The sequence below is a fragment of the Dipodomys merriami genome, unplaced genomic scaffold (assembly GCF_024711535.1).
Source record: "Dipodomys merriami isolate MVZ:Mamm:240054 unplaced genomic scaffold, mDipMer1.0.p SCAF_16, whole genome shotgun sequence".
Taxonomy (NCBI): domain Eukaryota; kingdom Metazoa; phylum Chordata; class Mammalia; order Rodentia; family Heteromyidae; genus Dipodomys; species Dipodomys merriami.
In genome coordinates this window covers 2,940,879-2,963,914 of record NW_027202937.1, presented here as the reverse complement: position 1 = coordinate 2,963,914, position 23,036 = coordinate 2,940,879, and the positions used below count along the sequence as shown (strand labels likewise).

At 56.2% G+C, this 23,036-nt stretch overlaps 2 protein-coding genes across 3 annotated transcripts; one reads left to right on the top strand and one right to left on the bottom strand.

Annotated features, from left to right (window-relative positions):
* The first annotated feature begins 132 nt into the window (after positions 1-132).
* On the top strand, positions 133-8,149 carry Tmem151b (transmembrane protein 151B). Its single transcript, XM_070023628.1, has 3 exons — positions 133-540; positions 2,574-3,014; positions 4,277-8,149. Exons 1-3 carry the CDS (start codon positions 424-426, stop codon positions 5,414-5,416), a joined length of 1,698 nt encoding a protein of 565 aa, XP_069879729.1. The 5' UTR covers positions 133-423; the 3' UTR covers positions 5,417-8,149.
* Positions 7,443-22,729, bottom strand: Tcte1 (t-complex-associated-testis-expressed 1). Of its 2 annotated transcripts, none has more exons than XM_070023629.1 (5): positions 22,594-22,729; positions 16,505-16,849; positions 14,148-14,716; positions 9,306-9,755; positions 7,443-8,932 (listed from the first exon to the last, which is right to left on the bottom strand). In XM_070023629.1, exons 2-5 carry the CDS (start codon positions 16,770-16,772, stop codon positions 8,723-8,725), a joined length of 1,497 nt encoding a protein of 498 aa, XP_069879730.1. In that variant the 5' UTR covers positions 16,773-16,849; positions 22,594-22,729; the 3' UTR covers positions 7,443-8,722. The 2 variants fall into 2 exon arrangements, with proteins under 2 accessions (XP_069879730.1, XP_069879731.1); XM_070023630.1 differs by lacking the exon at positions 22,594-22,729 and adding an exon at positions 22,221-22,289.
* Positions 22,730-23,036: the final 307 nt, after the last annotated feature.

The following is a 23,036-nucleotide window of genomic DNA, read 5'->3' as shown; positions in this document are numbered from 1 at the left end:
CGCGGGGCCGGGCGCGGGGAAGGGGTGCGGGGAACCCCTGTTGCTTCTCCCCCGGGGGGGGGTGGCTTATTAGGTAGGCTCGGGGAGGGCGGGGTTTGGGGGGCCGGGGGCGGGGCCCGGCCGCGCGGGGAGGAAGGGGGGGCGCGCTGGCTCCGGCTCGGCTCAGACAAAAGGCGGCGGCGGGAGCGGGCGGGAGGCGGAGCGGCGCCGCGAGGGCCTCAAGGTGACACCGCCCCCGGCCCCGGCCCCCCCAGCCCGGCCCCCCCCCCGCCCCGGCCCCCGGCCCGCGCCCTCCCCCCGGCGGGGGGTGGGGAGCAGCGAGGGCCCCGCCCCTTCCGCCCCCTCCCCCGGGCCCGCGCAGGATGCCCCCGGCCCCCGGCAGCCCCCCGGGAGGTCCGGAGCTCGACGCGCCCCCTCTTCGCCATGTCCCCCCCTGGCTCGGCCGCGGGAGAGAGCGCCGGCGGCGGCGGCGGCGGCGGCGGCCCCGGGGTCCCGGAGGAGCCCATGGCAGCGGCGGACGAGGGCCCGGCGCGCGAGGAGGTGAGAGCCGGCGGCCCCGGCCCGGGCGCGGCCCGGCGCCCCCCACCCTCCCCCCGCCGGTTCCGCCGCAGCGCGGCCGGCGCCCCGCACCCGCGCCCGCGCCCCGGACCGGCGCCGCAGCCGCAGTCCGGCGCCGCCGCCCCCACCCCGCCGCCGGGCGGCCGGAGCTGTCCGCGGTGCCGGGCGCGGGCGCGGGCGGAGGCGAGGAAGGGGCCGCGCCGGGGGCGGGACTCGGGGGTCCCGGCCGGGGGAGGGGCCTGGGGCGGAGCCTCGCGGACCCCGGGCGGCTGAGAGCGGGCGGCGGGTGACGGATCCGACCCGGACACGGGGTGCTGCCCGGGGAGGCAGCAAGGGCGCCTGCCTGCACGGGCTTTGGCGCCTAGGGGACAGGACCTGGGGAGGTGGAGCCCCCAGCCCAGGACAGGTCAGAGTGCACAGGGCCAGGACCCCCTGGGGTCCCAGGAGTGCCAGGGTGGGTGTGGGTGGGGTGCACCCTCCCCGCCACTCCCTGCCGCTCCCCCTAGGGGGCCCCGAGTCCACGGATTCTTTTAAGTCTAGGTACTAAGCATATCCTTACTCTAGTCCTCCGAAACTGGAGACAAAGAGACTAAGGAAAGTACCAGATTTGCTACCCCCCCCACCCCCCAGCCCGTCTGCTTTGCATACTTGGGCACAGGGCGGGAGCACGCGGGCAGGGGTTACTGCCGGGAGACCCCTATCAGCGCGCCCAGCTTGGGGCCAGCATACACCCGTGTGGACCCACGGGTGCACGCATCTCCCAAGGACAGGGCCCTGGAAGGCACAGCGCCTTTCCTCTCCGAGTAGGTATAGGCTGTGAGCTATTTCCTGTCCCACCTACCTATGCACAGGGAATCCAGGCCTGCTGCTGGTTAGGTTACTGTGGGCCTCCTTCCATCTCTCCTTCCTTTCCCTGGCCGGCCTCCAGGCCAGGCTGCAGAGCTAACTGAAGGGAGAAATCTGGAGGAGGTTGTGTGTGGGGAGGGGTGGGAAAGCTGCGGCTACTGTGAGAAGTCAACCTCAAGCCTGGTTAATGTGGTGGCTACTGGTGGCATCTGGGATGCAGACAGAGAGGCACGGGGCCTGCCCTCAGGAGCACTGGGTGTGTTGGAGCGGCAGACAAGTAAACAACTCACTGGGCAAAGCTGGGACAGAATGTGCCGAGTGCTTTAACACACAGGCCCAGGGAGAGTATCAAAGACCATTTTCTGTGACAAACAGCAGGGCTTCAAGTGTCTTCCTCCTCACCCCACCCCCTGCCTCTGTCCCATCTTCTCCCCAGTCACATGTCTGTGTCCTTTTGGAGAGCTCCTCCTGGACTGCCTTCTGCTCAGGGATCCCAGCCCCTCCCTCCATCCTGGAACCCAGAGGCAGGATGCTGGGGTAGCAGGAAGATTCAGAGGGGAATGGGGCTAAGAACTGGGGGGGGGTGGAAGAGAAAACATGAGCCTAGGCTTCCTTGGGGGCTCCCAGCTCCAAAGGAAGTGTTAGGCACTGTGAGGGTTGCCAAGATGGGTGGGCCAAAGGTGAATGGTTTCTCTAGACTCTAGTACAGAAAACATGAGCCAGAAGTCAGGCCCTCACCTGCTAAATGGGGGAATGATATCGGGGTCCCTCCCCCTTTACTGGGGCACTTGGAGGGGGTCTGGGCCGGGACCTACCTTTGCTGATGCCTGTTTGTCTGTCCTCCCTTCCTCCCTGTCCACACCTTCTGTTTCATTGCCATTGTTGTGTCTGTCTTTGGACTCTTTCTGGGTGCCACCTTACACATTTGTATCTTCCTTGCTTCCTGGGCCTCCACTTCTGGCATGCTGATCCCTCTCTGCCCCCTGGGGTGTCTCCCTCTCTTCTTTCCCGCACTGGCATTCTGGTCTTTTCCCCATCGGGATCACTTCTGTGTTTCTCTGGTCTTACCCTTCCTTTCCACATCATTGTGTCTCTGCCTCGGGCCTCCACCCCTCCACGCCTGCATCTGTCTCCCGCCGCTGTCTCACATCCCCACCCTGTCCGAGCAGCAGCGTCCCATCCAGCCCTCTTTCACCAAGTCCCTCTGCCGTGAGTCCCACTGGAAGTGCCTCCTGCTTTCGCTGCTCATGTACGGCTGCCTGGGGGCAGTGGCCTGGTGCCACGTCACCACGGTGACCCGCCTCACCTTCAGCAGCGCCTACCAAGGCAACAGCCTCATGTACCACGACAGCCCCTGCTCCAACGGCTACGTCTACATCCCCCTGGCCTTCCTGCTCATGTTGTACGCCGTCTACCTGGTGGAGTGTTGGCACTGCCAAGCCCGCCATGAGCTGCAGCACCGCGTGGACGTGAGCAGTGTGCGGGAGCGTGTGGGCCGCATGCAGCAGGCTACACCCTGCATCTGGTGGAAGGCCATCAGCTACCATTATGTCCGACGCACTCGGCAGGTCACCCGATACCGCAATGGAGATGCCTACACCACCACCCAGGTGAGAGGCTGGGCTGGGGTGCAGGCTATTCAAGATGCTGGGTGCTTGTGGCTCACACCTGTAATTCTCGCTACTTAGAAGGTTGAGATCTGAGGATTGTGACTTGAAGCCAACCCAGACAGTCTGTAAGACTCTTTATTTCAAATTAACCAGCAAAAAGCTGAAAGTGGAGTTGTGGCTCAAGTGGTAGAGCACTGGCCTTGAGTGAAAAAGCTAAGGGACAGTGCTCAGGTACTGAGTTGAAGCCCTACCACCAGCACACCCACACAAAAAAAACAACAAAAAGATTGGGCCCTGCCTGTAGAGGGAGCCTAAGGCAGCCATGAGCTACCGGAGCTTATACTAGCAGCTACAATAACAGCAAACACTGACAGCCAGACTCTAAGTATTTGCAAATATGAAGACATTTACATAACATCATTCTAAGGCTCTGAAATGGGTGTAGCCTTATCTTACAGATGAAGAAATTGAGGCACACAACAGTTAAGTAACTTACTCAAGGCCAAAGAGCTAGTATGTGGAGGAGATGAAAAAACCCGAAGCCATGGGGCTCCAGGGTGTAAGCCTGTTTAATACTTAATGGCTGTAGATGGCTTCACACAGTCTCTGGCAGGGGCTGGAGTCACTGAGGCAGATTGCTTCGGAGGTCCTTCCTTGGTAAGTGCAGACTTGCCCCAGGTTGGCAGTTCCTGGGTGGCAGTGCTAGTCTCAAATCCAGGCTCTTATAGCACAGAGGGGGTGACGGACATGTGGAGAGTCTGCAGGGCAATCCATCCTCGATTCCAGGATTAGACCCACTGGGGTCTAATATGGCTGCAGAAGCAAGAAGGCTGAGGGATGACATCCAGAATGGGAGCCTAGCGTCACGGGCTTTCGGGATCTTCATTGAGGGCTCAGGGGAGAAGAGAAGGCTGTTTGCATGGTGAGGGGGTGGATGGGACCAGACCAAGTGACAACAGAAACAGGCAAGCCAGGGGGTGCGTAGTTGGTCGCCAGGGCAGGACCCACAGGAAGCAGAGTTTCCTGGATGCGCCCAGGCAGGCCAGGGTTCTAGTCCCTCTCTCATCTCTGACTCGGAGGGGGTTTTGATTACTCCACATGTTTGACTGCAGGATAGCATCCAGCTCCAGCCAGTACCCAGGGCGGGTCAGGCTGGGGGGGGGGGAGCAAAGGGGGGGTGTCCGCCGTGAGAGGCAGGCACCCACCCCTGGTTCCCCCCCCATGCCACCTCCACCTCGCCCCCCCCTCCCCCGGCCCCTCAGGTCTACCACGAGCGCGTCAACACGCACGTGGCCGAGGCGGAGTTCGACTACGCGCGCTGCGGCGTCCGGGATGTGTCCAAGGCGCTGGTGGGGCTGGAGGGGGCGCCGGCCACGCGGCTGCGCTTCACCAAGTGCTTCAGCTTCGCCAGCGTGGAGGCGGAGAACGCCTACCTGTGCCAGCGCGCGCGCTTCTTCGCCGAGAACGAGGGCCTGGACGACTACATGGAGGCGCGCGAGGGCATGCACCTGAAGAACGTGGACTTCCGGGAGTTCATGGTGGCCTTCCCGGACCCCGCGCGGCCGCCCTGGTACGCCTGCTCCTCGGCCTTCTGGGCGGCGGCGCTGCTGACGCTGTCGTGGCCGCTGCGCGTGCTGGCCGAGTACCGCACGGCCTACGCGCACTACCACGTGGAGAAGCTCTTCGGCCTGGAGGGCCCGGGCTCGGCGGCCAGCAGCGCGGGGGGCGGCCTCAGCCCCAGCGACGAGCTTCTGCCCCCGCTCACGCACCGCCTGCCCCGCGTCAACACGGTGGACAGCACGGAGCTCGAGTGGCACATCCGCTCCAACCAGCAGCTGGTGCCCAGCTACTCGGAGGCGGTGCTCATGGACCTGGCGGGGCTGGGCGCGCGCTGCGCGGGCGCGGGCGGCGGCGGCGCCGGCGGCTACGCGCCCTCGTGCCGCTACGGCGGGGTGGGCGGCCCGGGCGCGGCGGGCGTGGCCCCGTTCCGCCGCAGCTGCGAGCACTGCCAGCGCGCGGCCAGCAGCTCCTCCATCTTCTCGCGCAGCGCGCTGAGCATCTGCGCCAGCCCGCGGCCCGGCCCGGGGCCCGGCGGCGGCGCGGGCTGCGCGGGCAGCCGCTTCTCGCTCGGCCGGCTCTACGGCTCCCGGCGCAGCTGCTTGTGGCGGAGCCGGAGCGGGAGCGTCAACGAGGCCAGCTGTCCCACCGAGCAGACGCGGCTGTCCAGCCAGGCCAGCATGGGGGACGACGAGGAGGAGGAGGAGGAGGAGGCCGGGCCGCCGCCGCCCTACCACGACGCCCTCTACTTCCCCGTCCTCATCGTCCACCGGCAGGAGGGGTGTCTCGGCCACAGCCACCGGCCCCTGCACCGCCACGGCTCCTGCGTGGAGACCTCACTGTGACCTCGGGGCCGCTGGACGGGCCCGCGCCTCCACCCCGCTGCCTGAGCCCGGGACGGCCCTGTGGACAGCGGGGACTGGGGGCGGGGGACGGGGAGGGCAGGACGGGGCCGGGCACTGCAGGGGCGGGACAAGGGAGAGCGCCCAGGCAGACCCCCATCAGCAGCCGAGACCCCCACTTCCCTGTGCACTGAAGCAGGAGGGGGGCGGGTCGCCACCCATCCTCCCAGTACCGCCCAGACCCCCAGGGGACGCGGCCTCCCGCACGGGGCACACGGAGGATTCCTGTCCTACCCGTCTCTGACTGTTATTAGGCAATCTGAGCTGCCGGATCTGCCTTGGGCCTCCTCGAGGGAGCCGCCATAGCGCAGTGGGGAGGTGTAGGGGCTGTGGGGAAGAGAGGACACTGGAAGGCCTCTGTGGAGGGGCCAGATGTGGACAGCAGGGCTGGTGTTGGGGGCCAGGCAGCAACTCCTACTCAACCCACACCATGGAGGTGTCTCTCTCCTTGGCTCTGGCCCTAGTGCTGGTGTGTGTGTGTGGGGGGGGTTCCTCTCTGCCACTCCCTTCCCTGTTGTTTATCTTACTGGGCCCCAGGAGTCGTGGCCCAGGAGGGACTGCTGCACTGGGCACACTTGTGCTTGTAACGCTGTTGCCAGGGTGTGGGAGGAGGGGAGCCTGGAGGACGGGCACCCACAGCCTCGCAGCAGACTCCACCTGGGTTCTGATCAGGAGCGCCCTGGAGAGAGGCTCGGATGCCACCCAGGTGGTACCCCTTAGAGCTGGCCAGGACCAGCAACTGAACGGAGAGCACAAGGGACAGGACTGGTGTGGAGAACTTGAACCGGATGGGAGTAAGAGCAGAGGGCAGGACCGGGAGGACAGCCTTGCCTTCCCCCCAGGTCTGAGGGAGAAGTGGAGCATGCTTGTTGCTTATACGTATGTCTTTGGGGCTAACGATGTCACTAGCTCCAAGCGGAGAAATACTCAGTTCCCGTGGGAGGGTCAGAGGCAGTTCTCTAGATCTTGCCTGGCCCTTCATCTTCCTGTAGCCCACTTGAAGCCCTGTGTACATGAGGGTCTTCAGAGGGACGTCTTGCTACCACCCGGGGCACCAGCCCCTGTCCTGTTCCCCCCAAACTCTGATACCCAACTCCTCCCCTGTGCCTCTCTTCTGCTCTGATGTACTTCAGTGTGCATGTCCGTGTACAATCTCTGCCCTCCCTATTAGTAGCCCTGGCTAAAATTTTCCCAGCAGATTTAGCACCCCAGGGGTTGAGTCCACATCTCAGCCTAGAGAGGAGACCCTGCCCTTGGGCTAGCCTGGTACCGTGATCCTGATGCCTCGTGCTTTGCCTCAGCCATCCCAGCTCCACCTTCCCGGCCTTCGGCCCCTCTCATCTTCCTCTGGCCCCGCCAGTCCTGTACCTGCCAACAGGGGTGGCCCCCACCTATGCAACATCTCCTCTGGCTCCCCTTCCCTCCTTCCCAGGGGGTCATAGGGAGCCCAACTTGTGGAGATACCACGTCTTACGGCTTATAGGGGGGTTGAGTTTTCTGATCACATGGAGGAGGCTAAGTGAGGAGGGAAGGGAAGGCCAGAGAGCAAGGGGGTTGGGCCAAGGACATAGCTGCCTCTCTGGTTTTCCTGGGCAGCTGTGCCTGCCCACCTGCCAGCACTGGACCCTGAGTCTGTGCTCCTGGGGAACCTGGCAGTTGGGGCACCCCTCTTTCCTGAGTGGACATCTGTGGGGTACAGGTGGTGAGCTGGGCCTCAGGCCACAGTTCTTTGTCAGCTGGTGCCTGAATGTCCTGTCTTCATTTGGAAGCCAGGCCACCCCATGGCTCCAAGGACCGAGGAACTCGGCCGCTCCTCTTCCAGGCCTGGTCCCGAGACAGAGCCTGGCCTGAGGAAGAGGGGAAGGGCAGCCCCCGTTATTATTTTTGCCTGTCGACCATTTCTACCTAGGTCTCACAGACAGCCTCACCTCCCACACAACGCACAGACTTAGAGAGAAACCAATTCTTTGGTCTATTTTCTTGGTAGCTTTATTGATTGCCAGGGACAACAAAAACCAGAAAATTAATCTCTAAAATTAAACTTTACACTGAATGTTCTTGTTTCTCTAATTAGAACCTCTGCTAGCAGCTGTTGCTACACACACACACACAAGCACGCACACACACACCCTCACACCTACGCATTTGCACTCCAGAATTGTCAGAGGGTGTCAGGCACAGATGACTGTAGGTTTCCCGGACAGGCACATAATCGCAGTCACAAGCCCCCTCTGGTGCTCAGCTCGGCGCCTGCTGGGTGGAAGGAGTCCCTGGAGAGCAGCCAGCCACTCTGGGACTGTGATTGCAAGCCGTGGTCCACCCTTTGGGGACATGGGTCCAGAGGCTCTGGGCCACTCAGCCAAGGAGAATGGGGATGAGGCTCAGCCTGAATCTATCGGTGAAGGTCCTTTCGTGGCCCTATGGCCTGATGTGGTTTGCGCAGGTATGGCCCCAGGGTGGGCAGCCATGGAGTGACAGGGATTTGTGCAGGGCACCTGGGAAGTTGCATGTGGAACAAGGACACAAGGGCTTGTGGGAAGGCTGGGCCTGGCTGAAGAGAAGACAGGTCTCTGTCAATCGGGTGCATCACACTGTGGCCTTTCTGTCGTGGATTTCCAAGCGCAAAGATTGTACAAATCAAATGGTGGGTAATAAAGTTGCGGGTGACTCACTGACGCCCGGTCCCTGTGTGGCGCTCCTTTCCTCCCCCTCCTTCCCATGAGAGGCTTTGTGGCCCCTGGGCCTAGGCCATTCAATCACCCATTGTCTCTCGTCTAGCTTGAGTGTGGGACTGCCAAGGGGTGCTGCAGCCCCCAAATTAGGTCACATAAAGCACAGTCAAATTTCTGGGTGGGGTGGCATCTGCAGGGGTGAGTTTAAAGAGTCAAGCATAGCTCTTCCATAGAGAGGAGTGTTTGAAGGTCAAGATTACTCAGTAGAGGAACATGGGGGTAGGGATGAGTAGAGGAGCTGGGTTGCGTGGTCCCCATGGGCAAGTCTGGGTCCTCTCTGCTTTGCTGATTTCTGGCCCCATTACTGGGCCCAAGAGCAAAATGTCTGTGTTCTACCTCTTCTCCCCTGTTCACTGTACATCTTCCCTTGTATATTCCTTGATCACTGACTCCAAGTAGACTTGTGGGCCCTCAGTCCCCTTCCTCAGAGTCGGTGACACGCAGCAGGATGGTGAAATGAGAATGTGGCTGGGGCAGTGACCCACGTTAGGTTACTGCCCATGTCCTGTGTCCCATCTTATCCCATGGAGTTCTCAGGGCCGCTGGCTGTCATGGGCGATATGAAATGGCCAGGATTCAGGGCCCGCTGGCGGGCGGCTTCTCGATTGGCATGCAGGGCCTGGCCAATGAGGTACTCGCTCTCCTGGGCTATATCAGACAGGCGCAAGTCAAATTCCAGGAGGGTCTTGTTGTCAGAAATGCCTTCCAGAAGCTGCTTCCCGCCGTCCTGGGGAAGGGGAGAGGTGGTCAGGAAGAGGCCATTTTACCTCCCTATCTGGGAACATAGGCACGTTCATTCACACACAGATATAACTAAAAGAAACATTTTGAAAAGCTGCGCACAGGTGGCAGAGGCCTGTAACCCTAGCTACTCAGGAGGCTAAGATCTACGGATTGTTGTTCAAAGCTAACCCAGGTAGAAAAGTCTGTGAGACTCTTACCTCCAATTAGCCAGCAAAATGCTGGAAACGGAGGTGTGGCTCAAGGGGTGAAGCATTTACCTAAAAAAAGCTCTTACTGGGCTAGTATGCAAAGACAGCTGGCTTAATACTGCAGGCACCCCACGTCACACCCTGCCTGCCCCCAAAGTGATGGCTCACCAGCCCGATGTGGTTGCAGGACAGGTTGATACTGGTGAGTGTGGTGTTGACAGACAGCACTTGAGCGAGCAGCGTGGCCGTGGGCTCGGACAGCTCATTGCCACCTAGATGCAGCGTGGTGAGACACTTGTTGGAGTGTAAGGCGTGGGCCATGGCCTGGCCACCCTCATCTTCGATGCAGTTGAGGCGTAGGTTGAGAGAAATGAGATTGGTGTTGTGTGCCAGGGCGTGAGCCAGCGATTGGGCGCCGGGAGCACGCACTTGGTTGTTGGCCAGGTTGAGTACACGGAGGCGGCTGTGGCTTAGTAGCTTGGCGGCAGCCCGGGCCCCACGGTCTCCAATGAGGTTGTGGGCCAGGTCGAGCTCCTCGAGCGCTGGGTGGTCCAGCAGGCTGCGGATTAGAATGCGAGCCTTTTCATCATCCACCTTGCTCCGGGTCAGCCTGAAGATCTGTGGGCAGAGAGAGGTTCTACTACACCTCCAGTCAGGCATAACTCGCCAGGTAGAGAAGGGAGCCATGGAGAGGCCGAGGTTCTGCACACCCAGTGCCTGATGCCTCAGCTGGTCAAGGCCTACCATGCCAAGAGCAGGAACTCTTTGCCTGGAGTATGGGGCATGGTAAGCACCCTACCCTGAGCTGCACTTCCAGTCCTAAAAGACAAAGACAAGATCTAATTCCTTCCTTCCTTCCATCCTTCCTTCCTTCCTTCCTTCCTTCCTTCCTTCCTTCCCTTTCTTTCTTTCTTTCTTTCTTTCTTTCTTTCTTTCTTTCTTTCTTTCTTTCTTTCTTTCTTTCTTTCTCTCTTTCTTTCTTTCTTTCTTTCTTTTTCTCTCTTTCTCTTTCTCTTTCTCTTTTTCTCTCTCTCTCTCTCTCTCTCTCTCCCTCCCTCTCTCTCTCTCTCTCTCTCTCTCTCTCTCTCTCTCTCTCTCTCTCTCTCTCTCTCTCTCTTGCTTTTGTTAATACTGGGGCTTGAACTCAGGGTCTAGGCATTGTCTTGTGGCTTTAACACTGAAGGCTGATGCTCTGCCAGTTGTCTGGCTTTTTAGGGGGAGAGGTGGTTAACTGGAAATAAGAGTCTTACAGATTTTCCTTCCTGGGCTGGCTTTGAATAGCAGCCCTCGGATCTCCTGAGTAGTGAGAATTACAGGTGTGCGTGCCTGTACTGATGCCTGCCTACCTATGTTTCTTCTGAACAAAATCCAAAGTGCTCATTATTTCAGTGTCATGCTCCCCATCACAGGGAAGTTCTTGGCATATTGGTCACACCACCTGCGTCCTCACTTCCCACTCTCGCCCCCAGCCACTGCTGCCCAGCCTCTGCTTCTGCTATTGCACTGAAATCCTCCCTCAGGACCTCCAGGGCTGCTAAGCCGGTCTTGGCCTCTATCCTTCCCTGTGGCTCACGCCTATCAGCCACACACTCTGTGACACACTGCCATGTGGCCCTTTCCTCTTCCTTGCTGTCCTGGCAAGCTCTCCTTCCCACACCGCCTGCTGTATTCCTCTTGCCTGGCATTTGGCTCTACCTTGCAAAGCTCCTTCCAAATACATGCTTCCTTGGCCGCGCTCATGAAGACGCACGTGTTCCCATGTTCTGTTCAGGCCTCATCCCAGCCTCACCAGCCTCTCATCCCAACTACTGAAGTGATGATTCCTTGTCTAGGCTGCCTCAGACTGCTCTTCCCCTCAAAATCTGTCCCCCGCCCATCTCCCCTGCTTCTGCCAATGGCCCTTCCAGCCATCTGCTCTCATGAGTGAGAAGCCTGCTACTTCCTGCTCCTGGGGTTTTGTTTTGTTTTTAGTTTTGTGCCAGTCCTGGGGCTTGAACTCAGGGCCTAGGTATTGTCCCTCAGGTTTTGTGCGCAAGGTTAGCACTCCACCACTTGAGTCACAGCTTTTTGGTGATTAATTTGGAGATAAGACTCTTTTGGGTTTGTCTGCCCAGGTTGTCTTTGAACTGTGATCCTCAGATTGCAGCCTCCTGAGTAGTTAGGATTACAAGCATGAGCCTCTAGCCCCGACTCCTTCTTTCTCTTCTATGTCCTCCTACGCCAGTGAGTTCAGTCAGTGAACTGCCTAAATCTCTTTCTACTCCATCTCTGTATAATACCACCATCTTTATGTGTAATTGGCAATGGTTTTCCAGGGGACCTCCTGTACCTGTCACTCAACCTAGATTATTGTCCTTCACAAACAGTGACCTTTTCACACGTACAACCCAGTGCCACCTCCCTTTTGCCTAATGCCCTTGGGTGCACTAAAGTTTTCCTGTGATTTGTCCCATCTCCCTACGGTCCATGCACTGGCCGCTTCCCCCCCCCCCCGCAGTGTAATGATGTGTTCACAGGTGGTAGAACTTTTATAGGTTGGGGCCTAGTGCAAGGTTGTCAGGACCTTGGAGGAGACTAAATGTAGTACTCTTTGGACCCCCAGATAGTTCGTGACAAGAGCAGATGGTTATAAGCAGAGGCTATTGTACCCGCTTGATCTCCTCTGTGTGCCTCCATTTCCCTTCCTGTTTCTCTGTCATGATTCAGAGGAGAAAATGAAGGGGCTGGTGCCAGGCTGTGTGGATTCTCTAGACACCAAAATTGTAAGCCAAATACACATGTCTTCTTTATAAAATACCCAGTCTTGGGTATTTCGTTATAGTAACAGCAAACAGAATAACACTGATGGTGTGCCAAAGCTTCTCAGGATAAAGGTAGACTCCTAAACTGAGGTCTTCTTCCCCTGGTGAGTGTAGGGTCCTTGACAATTTTCATCCCATTTCTGCTCATCTGGCACTCATGTTCCTAGCTGCCTACTCTCCCAGTCAACCCCTGCCAATAGCCATGTACCCCGCCTGGGCCAGTGTGTGCAGAGTTCTCTCCTGCTTGGAATGTGGTCCCTATCTCCCTTGAATAATTCCTTCTGATCATTCTCTTCTTCCTCCTCCTCCTCTCTATGGAGATGACACTTGCTCTAGCAAGGTCAAGTGCCCTTTTTTAACTCTTTTATAAAAGTGTTGTTTCTGCCAAGCACTAGTGTTTCACGCCTGTCATCTTAGCTACTCAGGGGGCTGAGATCTGAGGATCGTGGTTCAAAGCCAGCTGGGACAGAAAAGTCTGTGAGACTCTTATCTTCAATTAAGCACTAAAAAGCCAGAAGTGGAGCTGTGGATCAAGTGGTACAGTGCTAGCCTTGAGGAAAAAAAAAAAAAAAAAGGCAAGGGACAGCACCTAGGCCCTGAGTTATCGCTCCAGCATTGATATACACATACACACGAAAGAATGTCATTTTTATTTCTTTTTTCTTTTTGGTTGGTCATGGGGTCTGAACTCTGGGCCTGGGCGCCGTCCCTCAGCTCTTCAGTTCAAGGCTAGCGCTCTACCACTTGAGCCACAGCGCCACTTCCGGCTTATACTACTTATGTGGTGCTGAGGAATGGAACCCAGGGCCTCATGCATGCAAGGCAAGCACTCTACCACTGAGTCCCCTTCCCAGCCCCAGAATGTCATTTCTTCATAGCATTCATTCAGGTTTAGGATGCTGGACTGGCCTGGGGGAGAGGAAGCTCAACGGCCCAGTGCATGTTCAGCACGTGTGAGGGCCTGGGTCTCATCCACAGCACTGAGAAATAAGAGCCTTGATAAAACAAGATGCCTGAGAAGGCTTAAATCAGATAAACAACTATGCCCTGTGGAATATATTGCTAAAAAGTTATTCATCTGAACTTCAAACTTTCCATGGGCTAAATCTGGCAACCCTAGCCTCATTGCAGCTTTCCATTTATGTGATTGCTCGTTAGTGCCTTTCATCCCACCAGGCTGCAGCTCCAAAGGGCTCAAACAGTAATTTTGCTCATTTCTGCATCTTCAGCACCTGGGACAGGGCCTGGGGTGCAGATGTTTGTTGGATTGCTACTTGGCTGGTGAGCTGGGGACACCAGGCCTCTTTCAGTTCTGTACTCACAGAACTGACTAGCTTGGTTGCAGGGTGCATAAAAATACTCCTCTGGACCAGGCATGGTGGCTCAAACCTGCAATCTTAGCTACATGGGGAGGCACAGATCAGGGAGATTAGGTATTGAGGCCAGCCCAAGCATTGGAGCTTGACAGACTCTATCTCAACCAAAGGCTGTCATTCTAAGGAACAGAGGAAGCACAATGGTCAGACCCTGTCATTGGCCTGCCCAGCCACAAAGAGAGGCACTAACGGGGATTACAGTTCAGGGTGGACCAGGCATAAAGTGAGATACTATCTTGAAAAATAACTAATACAGCTGGATGCCAGGGGCTCACACTAATCCTACTTAACGCAAGATGTTGAGATCTGAGGACCAAGGTTCCAAACCAGCCCAGGCAAGAAAACCCATGAGACTTTTTATCTCCAGTTAACCACCAAAAAGCCCAAAGTAGAGGTATGAGCAAAAATATAATGGATACTTAGGCCTACGCCCTATATTCAAGCCCCAGTGCCAGTATTGAAAAAAAAATGTAACTAATACAAAAAGGGGGTGGTCAAGCGGCTCAAATGACAGCCTGCTAAGCAAGTGGCCAGGTGCTGAGTCCAAACCCCAGCACTGCCAGAAAACACCAGCAACCAACCAAAAATAACCCACCCACCACCCTGCTCGAGGGAATCTGAGCCTATGTTTAGCATGCACGGGGCCCTGGTTCAAACCCCAGTACCCCCTCAAAAACATTACCCCCCAAAAAACCATTTACATCCACCCCTACCTGCATTAAATGGAAAGGAAATGTGAAGAAGAGGATGGTGATAGAGAAGGAAGGGGAAGGGAGTAGGAATCCAGGACCTGCTGAGGGGGGAGCCAGGGGTAACCTGGCGGTGGATGGTACCTTGAGGGTGTGGCATGCTTTGATGGTGGCCGCCAGCGCGTGGCAGTCGCGATAGGTGAAGAGGAAGAGGTTCCACTCGAAGTTCATGCCGCAATCTTTAACTCCATACACCAGGTCCAGCTCCTCCAAGTGGTACAGGCCAGCCACCAGGCTCCCCAGCTGGTAGTGGTCCATGGCAGGCTCTTCTAGCTCTCCCTCACTGCCGGAGTCTGACTGTTCCCCAGCCCGGGGAGTCACTGGGAGGCGCACCGGGGGAAGGAACTGATGCATCTGGATCCGTCGGATGTAGTTCCTGCAGAGGGGAATGAGGTCGAGGATCACGTTGGGGTCTGTGGTGCCTGGGATGAAGAGTCGGAGCACGTTTTCCAGGTGTCTCTCGAAGAACATGCGCTTCCAGCTGCCTCCGTGCTTGGCCACGTGGCACACGGCCCAGCGCTTGGTGGAGCAGCGGCGCCAGTAACTTTCATCCTCGATCAGGTTGGCAGTCATCGTCAGGGGCAGGTCAGGCGACAGGCGGCTCAGAACCTTCTGCTGGTGCTCCGGGAGCAGCTCGGTCAGGATAGGGTTCTCTTTGGGAGCAGAGGGGGAAGAGAGAAGTCAGTGTTGGGGACAAGATGATACGGTGTCTGGGCCTGCCCGGGGTGCTGAGGGCACCCCGCAGAAACAGACTCTGCTTTCCTGAGCCAGTTGTGGCCTTAAGGGGGCTTCCCTGACTGCAGCCAGGTGGCACACTGGATCTCAGGGAGCCCTCGGTAAGAAAGGACTGTCGGGTCCAATCCCAGTTATTGCCTCATCTGATAGAGGAGGCAGTCCCTGATCCAGAGGTTCCGGGCGGGTCTGGCTTGATTCATGAATTTAAATGCAAATATAAACTGGGTGCTGGGCGCTCATGCCTGTAATTCTAGCTACTCAGGAGGCTGAGATATGAAGATCACAGTTCGAAGCCATTCCTGGCAGGAAAGTCCGAGAAACTCTTATCTCCAATTAAACACCAGAAAACCCGAAGTGAAGCTGTGGCTCAAAGTGGTAGAGTGCTAGCCTTGAGCAAAAGAGCTGAGGGACAGCGCCCAGCACCTCAGTTCAAGCCACGTGACTGATTAAAAAAAAAGCAAATACAGGGTCCAGCATCCGTGGCTCACACCTGTAATTCTAACTACTCAAGAGACGGAGATCTGAGGATCATAGTCGGAAGCTAGGATAGGAAGGTAAGTTTGTGATACTCTTATCTCCAATTAACCACAAAAAAGGCTGAAAGTTGAGCTGAGGCTCAAGTGGTAGTGTGATTTCCTGGAGTACAAAAGGCAAAGGATAGCACCTGGGCCTAGAGTTCAAGCCCCAGGATTACCATAATTAAACAAACAAATAGAAAAACAAGTATAGCCAGGTGCTGGTATCTCTCTAGCTACCCAGGAGGCTGAGATCTGAGGATCATAGTTCAAAGTCAGCATTGGCAGGAAAGTGCTTGAGACTCTTACCTCCAATTAACCACCAGAAAACTGGGAGTGGAGTTGTGGCTCAAAGTGGTAGCACACTAGCCTTGAGCAAAAGAGCTCAGGGACAGTGCCCAGGCCCTAAGTTCAAGCCTCACAACTGACTCTGTGTGTGTGTGTGTGTATGTGTGGTCCAGCACTGGTGCCAATGCCTGTAATCCTAGCTACTCTGAGGTTTGTGGTTTGAAGCTAGCCCAGGTAGGAATGTCCATGGGATTCTCATCTCCAATTATCTACCAAAAAAAACAGACGTGGAACTGTGACTCAAGCAGTAAAGTTCCAGGCTTGAGCAAAATAAGCTCAAGGACAGTGTCTGGGCCCTGAGTTCAAGCTCCATTCCCAGCACTGAAAAATAAAAAATAAAAACAAATATATTGTTTGGATACCTACTGTGTGCTGAAGTGCTAAGAGATGCATAAATGAATAAAGGAGGTAGAAGCCCTGTCCTGAAATTTACAATCAGGAGGTTTGGGGGAGCCAAAAGTGAGCAGGACTATATATTCTAGGAATATAACAGGATATATATGACAGGAATATATGCAAGGTCAGGAGGCCTGGTTATTGTGGCAAAATGATGCCTGTCCTCAGTAAACTTCTCATCAGGTCAGAGAAGCTGGCCAATTATCACAAAGTATAGAACAGCCCAGGAGCCCATTCATTCATAGAAGCCCGTGAAGTAGAGCCAGATGACGAGGGTTTCCTGAAGAAGTAGATGCAGCTCAGGCTGAGTTTCCTGTAAGTGGACAAGGAGGGCAGAGCATGGGAAGGCAACAGGGGGCGCTGTCCAGAGCAGAGGACCAAGGACCCAGCTTTGCCCTCTCTACCCTCTTGGTCTGTTCCTTCCCACCCCAAACTGGGTAGACTCACTTTCGAAGTTGGTCACGATGTGCTGAATGCACAGCTCTGTGAGGAGGGGCACGATGGCCAGAGACCACTCAGGGTCCTCTGCGATGAGCCGGCGCATGCGTTGGAAATTTGACAGTTTGGACTTTGACTCAAGTGGGCCTGAGGACACTGCGGGGGTCTTGGAGAGCCGTGGGGCTGTGCCTGCACTTTGGCTTGAAATTGAGGCCCGGCCTGTGGCCAAGTTTCCAGACTGGGTGGAGACCAGGTTTTGTGCTGAAGAGTCCTGCATGCTTGGAGCTAGAGATACAGGAGCAGCCAGGCCCACAGGAAACTAGTGACAACAGGGAGCTGTTCAGAATGGCAGGTCTGAGGAAGAGGAAGGGGACACATGTTACTTTAGTAGCATTGAGTAGTGCTTAAAGGGAGCAGATTCAGATGCCAATCCCAGCACCTAGTTGTGTGACCTTGGGCAGGTTACAGAACCTCTGAATTTCTGACATTATCTCTGTGAAATGAGGGTAATAACTACCAATAGAATTATTAAGAGTAGGGGCTGGGAAGTTGGCTCAGTGGTAGAGCGCTTGCCTTGCATGCCTGAGGCCCTGGGTTCGATTCCTCAGCACCACATAAGCAAAAAGAAAAAAGCTGGAAGTGGTGCTGTGGCTCAAGTGGTAGAGCGCTCACCTTGAGCTGAAGAGCTGAGGGACAGCGCCCAGGCCCAGAGTTCAGGCCCCACAACTGGACCCCCCCCAAAAAAAAAGAATTATTAAGAGTAAATAATGCTAGGCATCAGTGGCTCACACCTGTAAGCCTAGCTACTCAGGAGGCTGAGATCTGAGGATCACAGTTCAAAGCCAGTTGGGGCAGGAAAATCCATGAGACCCTTATCTCCAATTAACCACTCAGAAAAAGCCGGAGGTGGCGCTGTGGGTCAAGTGCTAGGGCTCTAGCTTGAGCAGAACGAGGCTCAGGGACAGCGCCCAGGCCTTGAGTTCAAGCTGTAGGACCAGGAAAAAAAAAGTTACTGATAAGATGTATAGATAGATATTTTTATACCAAAAGTTAAAAGTCTGATGACTCAATGGTCACACAGAGCCTGTGGCCGCCGTTTGGAGCAGTGTGGGCTGCCAGGGGTCACTGAGGCTGCTGCCCTGCCTACCTCTCTGTGCCCAGCCTGTCCTTCATTCTCAGCCTGCTAGGACGTCTTTCTCCCCCCCTCCTCTGGCATCCCAGATGGCAGCAGGCGGCGTGGGAGGTGGAAAGAAAGCTAAATCTGGGACTGAAGATGGACAGCTGAGGCCGGAGGTCTGGGTCCCAGGACCATCCCACGTGCCCACCCCATGCCCTTGCTGCGGGTACCCTGGTCTGAGCCTTGCAGGTAGCAATGGGGCAATACCCCGATTCAGCACACTGCAGTGCTAAGAAGGAACACCCAGATCCAGCAAAAGCGTGCTTGGCAGAGGGAGGGACCAGATGGCACTGCCTAGCCTGCCAGGCAGCTCGAGGAGGAAGAGCCTGGATGGGAGGGGAAGGGAGGGTGGCGAGGGACAGTATGGGGGGAGATATTTGTGTATATTTGTGTATTGTGACTCCCTTTATGCAAATCGAATGCAAATCCACGGCTTGTGTCCAGCGTTAACTAATGGTGGCTCAGAGGGAAGAGCTGGAAGCAGGCTGTGCTGCTGCTTTACACGTCTGGCTTCCTCAATGACTAGTGTGACCTTGGTCATGTGACTTCACTGGGCTGAAGTTCAGTTTCCTTCTCTGTAAAACAGTCTGGTAACATCTTCACTGTGCACTAGTGTGGAGATTGTTGGGAGGCAGTGTTTGATGAAGGTTGAACACTAGAGCAGGGGTGGAGGCTGCAGGTTCTCAAGGGCAGGGGTCTTGGGGTGGGAACTGTCCCCTAAAACCTGTTTCTTGGGTGCTGAGCTGGCATCTTTGACTTTCAGGTTTCTGAGGCCCTTCTCTTCTTCCAAGTGCCACAATAGCTGAGGCAGGTGAATGAATAGCAGGACGGGGTCAGAGGCAACAACCCGCCTGCGCTGCTGGGCCTATGCCTGGAGTCCTCCGAAGGTTCTGAACCTGAAGCATTTTGGGACACCTGTGGGCTGCACCAGAGCTAGGGCATTACCCACAATGCACGGGCCTCTCACCATCCCGGCAGGTGGACTCTGCCTTCCTCCTGGGAAGCAATGCCTTAGGAAACTGCACCTGGTACCAGATGGGTGTCCTCTGAAAGAGATCACCTGTGGCTCTCTGCTTCTGCCTCTCAGCCTCTTAGGCACTTCTTCCTAAGATCTGGTCCTTGTTGTTCCTGGCGCTACTTCATGTCCACAGTTAGCCTCTGGCTGGTAGCGCATGAAAGCCCGTGCTTGGCTTCCAAATGTTTTTAAAGTTTTAGTTTTGAAAGCTACTAATATGTTAAAGAATATTTAAAAGGTTGGGGCCAGGGACTGGGAAGGTGGCTCAGGGGAAGAGTGCTTGCCTTGCATGCATGAAGCCCTGGGTTCGATTCCTTAGCACCACATAAACAGAAAAAGCCAGAAGTGGCACTGTGGCTCAAGTGGTAGAGCACTCGCCCAGAGCACTAGGCCCAGAGTTCAGGACCCACAACCGACCAAAAAAAGAGAAAAGATTGGGGCCAGGTGCCAGTAGTTCATGCCTGTAACCCTAGCTACTCAGGAGGCTGAGATATGAGGATGGTGGTTCAAAGCCAGCTGGGACTAGAGAGTCTTGTGAGACTCTTATCTTCAATTAATCACCAGAAAACCCAAGTGGCTCAAAGTGGTACATTGCTAGCCTTGAGCAAAAGAGCTCAAGGACAACACTCAAGCCCTGAGTTCAAGACCTATGACAAAAAAAAAAGGATAGGGCCAGGAACTAGCATTTTATGTGTGAAATCCTAGCTACTCAGGAGGCTGGGATCTGAGGATGGACAGCTGAAGCTAGTCAGGACAAACAAATCTGAGACACTTCTTTTTTTTCCATTCCTGGGCCTTGAACTCAGGGCCTGGGCACTATCCCTGAGCCTCTTTGTGCTCAAGACTAGTGCTCTACCACTACAACGCCACTTCCTGCTTTTTGTGAGTAGTTTATTGGAGATAAGAGTCTTATGGACGTTTGCAGCCTGGGCTGGCTTTGAACCACCATTTCAGATCTCAGCCTCCTGAGTAGCTAGGATTACAGGCGTGAGCCACCGGCACCAGGCCTGAGATACTCTTACTTCCATTAGAAAGAGGCCATGAGACTGCTCTATTGTGAGAGGGAGTGTGGAGAGACCACAGAAGAGAGAAGGCCTGCATTGTTACCCGTGTCTCAGGGGCCTTATTCTGCCCACGCTCAGTCTATGGCTGAGGGTGGTAACGAGGGACACTGTCTTCCTGGGAGCCTGAGAGGAGGGACAGACAAGCATAAGTTGAGAGCCTGGAGGACCCAGCCAGCCCCCTAGGCCCCACAGGGGGAGGGTGGGTGGTCCCAGAGGTGGCAGAGCGCTCGGCTTCCACGTCCCCCCAGAATCCTGTCTCCTGGGAAGCCTGCGGGGACACTTGGAGAACCCAAGGCGAAGAGCAAAGCCTGTCAGGACTCTGGTCCTCCTCCAGGGCAGAAATCTGTGACATCCTAGAGGTCAGGGACATCAGAGGTGCCACCATCTGGTGTCCTCATCTAAGGGCTCTTCCTGCTCTTGGAAGGGAAAGTAGGAGAGCATGCGCAGTAGACTTCCTTCGCTTCTGGGGCCTCACTGGACATGCGCTGTGGACTTGCTTTCCTACGGGGCCTCTGGCTGGCAGGGCTTTCTGTGCTCATGCCTCCCTATTAAGTGCGGCCAGCCAGGGTCACAATCCCCAGGGAAAGGCCATCCTCCTCCCTGGTCCTACTGTGTTCTCAGGACCAGGGCAGGGGATGCTGAAATCACAGAGGACACCAGGCCAGAGCTCTGAGAGCTGGAAGTTAATGTCTGCTCACTATGACCAAGCAGCAGTGATAAAAGTAATGCCCCGGTGTGACCAGGGCTGCCCTCATTTCTGATGGTTTGCACCAGTGGACAGGTGTTCTGGAATCATATTCTTGGCTCCTGGTTTATTGAGGTGTAGACACATAATGCATGTGTATATAGCAGCTGGCTGAGTGCACAGGCCTTGTGCTTTCTGCCCCTCAAATCCTGGGAAGGGTATTTTATTTGCCAAGAATCACTGCATCTATCAAATAAAGAATCAATATGGTAGTTATCTGGTAATTAATACCGCTTTCTTCATGGTGTTATCCAGAAGAGCATGGAGGGAATGTGTGTGTGAAAATTTCTTTCCCTCCCTCCCTTCCTTCTTTCCTTCTACTTTTTCTTTTTCAAGACAGGGCTTGCCTGTCTAACCCTCTCTGGCTTCAAACTCCAGATTCTTCTGCTTCAGTCTCTGAGTACTGAGGTTACAGGTATGTACCACTGTGCTCAGCTTTGTGTAACGTTTCTTACAGTGTTAGAACCACAGACAGCATTCAAGACATGAGTTGAATATTATGATAAAGATGTTAGATTCCTCAAGTACATAAGCTTGTTAAAGGCCTCCTGTTCAGTACTGGTTTGTTATTACTGTAACGCTTTTATTCCCACCCCACAATTGAAGCTTTGAAAGCTTAAGTCATTTGCTGGCCAAGCTAGTTAGTGAGTGCTAAGGTCTAAGTTTAAGTCTCTCACTCCTGTCACTTCTGTGAGATGCCAGGGTTGCTTCCCACCCATTCACTGCTCTTCCTATGAGCCTCCCACTTTCCCTGCTTGTGAGCTCTCTTACCAATCTGAGCCCAGGCTTAACTTTTTTGGTGCTGAGTTAAAAGGCCCAGGCCCTTTGTCCCAGTTGCCCGGCAGAACCTTCTACAAAGCTGTGTCCAAGAGGTGGATGGAAAGCCAGAGGTGAGCTGGCCATTGATGCTAGACCTTTCAGAGGAAGGACCCATGGAAAAAAGGTAACTTTAGGCTGAAAGAGAACTGGCCATCGCTGTCTCCATTAAGAAGGTGGGGGAAGGGGGATGGAGGTGTGACTTACTAGCAAGCATGAGGCCTTGAGTTCAAATACCAGTACACTTTCAAAAAATCGCCGGGTGCCAGAGGCTCATGCCTGTAATCCTAGCTACTCAGGAGGCTGAGATCTGAGGATAGTGGTTCAAAGCCAGCCCCGGCAGGAAAGTCTGTGAGACTTATCTCCAATAAACCACTAGAAAACTGGAAGTGGCACTATGGCTCAAGTGGTAGAGCTCTTGCCTTGAGCTGAAGAGTGCAGGGACAGCGCCCAGGCCCAGAGTTCAAGCCCCACGATCGACCAAAAAAAAAAAAAAAATCAACTGGAGAGTATCTATCCTAACTAATATTTCAGATAACTTTTTGCTGGGCACTGTTGTTGGCACGCGTGCGCGCACACACACACACACACACACACACACACACACACACACACACACACACAGGGTGGGGCAACAGGTGAGGAGGGTTGGGGTATGAGAAGTCTCCACAATGGCCTCAGCTTCTCCCATTCGACCTGGAGGGAGGAGCCTCTTGCTTAGAGTAGCCAGACTTTAACTGTTGTCTGATAACATCCTTGGGTTTGAGGTTCTGTGGCAGGCCCCCAAATGGAGAGTTGAGCTCTCCTGCCTGTAGCCCTGCTGGACCCTCCAGACCCAAAGGTCAAAGTTTAGATCTCCAGAACATTCCCTCCTCACAGGACTTTCCTCTCCTTCCCCAAGTGCCTACCTCCCTCTGGCTTCCATGGCGGCCCTCTGGCTCTCCAGCCGCTTTTCTCTGCTTCTGCATCCTCTGTCTTCCCAGCCAGCTCCCCGTCCCTCCCCTGCCCCGCGACCCCCCTCCGCAGACCTCAAGGTGTCGGGCCTTTGGTCTGCATCGTCCATGCCCAGATTCGCGGGGGATCGCAGAAGGGTGGGGGTTCCCTCTAGCTCCCCGTGCACTTGGCCCCCAGCTCTCCTCGCTCAGCCCCGCAGGCCGGCGGCCCCTCCTCCGGCGCCCGCCCGGGGTGGGGAGGCTCCGAGGGGGCCCGAGGGCAGTGGGGGTGGCGGGCTGGGGCGGCTGGGGCCCTCCTCACTCGAGGCCGGCAGACCCGGGGTCCCACCTCGAGCGGACGGGGCTGGGCTGGGCGTCTCCGTTAGGTGCGCGACGACGCTCCGCCCGGCCGGGCCGCTGCGGGCCGGGGCGCCGGAGGGGCTCCGGGGCCGGTCAGCGAGGCGGCGGTGGCCGGCCGGCCGTCGTCAGGGACGCTCCGCGTGGCCGGGGGCGGAGCGGTCGGGGCGCGAGGCTCCCGCGGGGAGGCGCTGGGACCCCGCAGGCCCCGGCCGCAGCGCGGGGCACTGTTTGGAAAGGGCTGGGGCGAGAGGATCTCCCCGGGCCCGGCCCGGCCGACCCCAGACCTGCAGGAGGACGGCCGAGACGGGCCCAGGCGGCCTGGGCCCCTTCACAGCCCCAGGCCTCTCCACTCCTAGCCTGGCAGGATGGATGGGGCTGGGGTCCCTGAACCTCCGGGCGAGTCGGGCTGTCCTCCAGCGAGGAGGAGCTGGG

Excerpts from the sequence above, each read along its gene's own strand:
- Tmem151b (XM_070023628.1), top strand. The coding sequence starts at position 424 with ATGTCCCCCCCTGGCTCGGCCGCGGGAGAGAGCGCCGGCGGCGGCGGC. Across the intron at positions 541-2,573 it reads AGGGCCCGGCGCGCGAGGAG|CAGCGTCCCATCCAGCCCTC; the intron begins GTGAGAGCCGGC and ends CTGTCCGAGCAG. Across the intron at positions 3,015-4,276 it reads ATGCCTACACCACCACCCAG|GTCTACCACGAGCGCGTCAA; the intron begins GTGAGAGGCTGG and ends CCGGCCCCTCAG.
- Tcte1 (XM_070023629.1), bottom strand. The coding sequence starts at position 16,772 with ATGCAGGACTCTTCAGCACAAAACCTGGTCTCCACCCAGTCTGGAAAC. Across the intron at positions 9,756-14,147 it reads AAGCATGCCACACCCTCAAG|ATCTTCAGGCTGACCCGGAG; the intron begins GTACCATCCACC and ends CTCTGCCCACAG. Across the intron at positions 8,933-9,305 it reads CCTGCAACCACATCGGGCTG|GACGGCGGGAAGCAGCTTCT; the intron begins GTGAGCCATCAC and ends CCCCTTCCCCAG.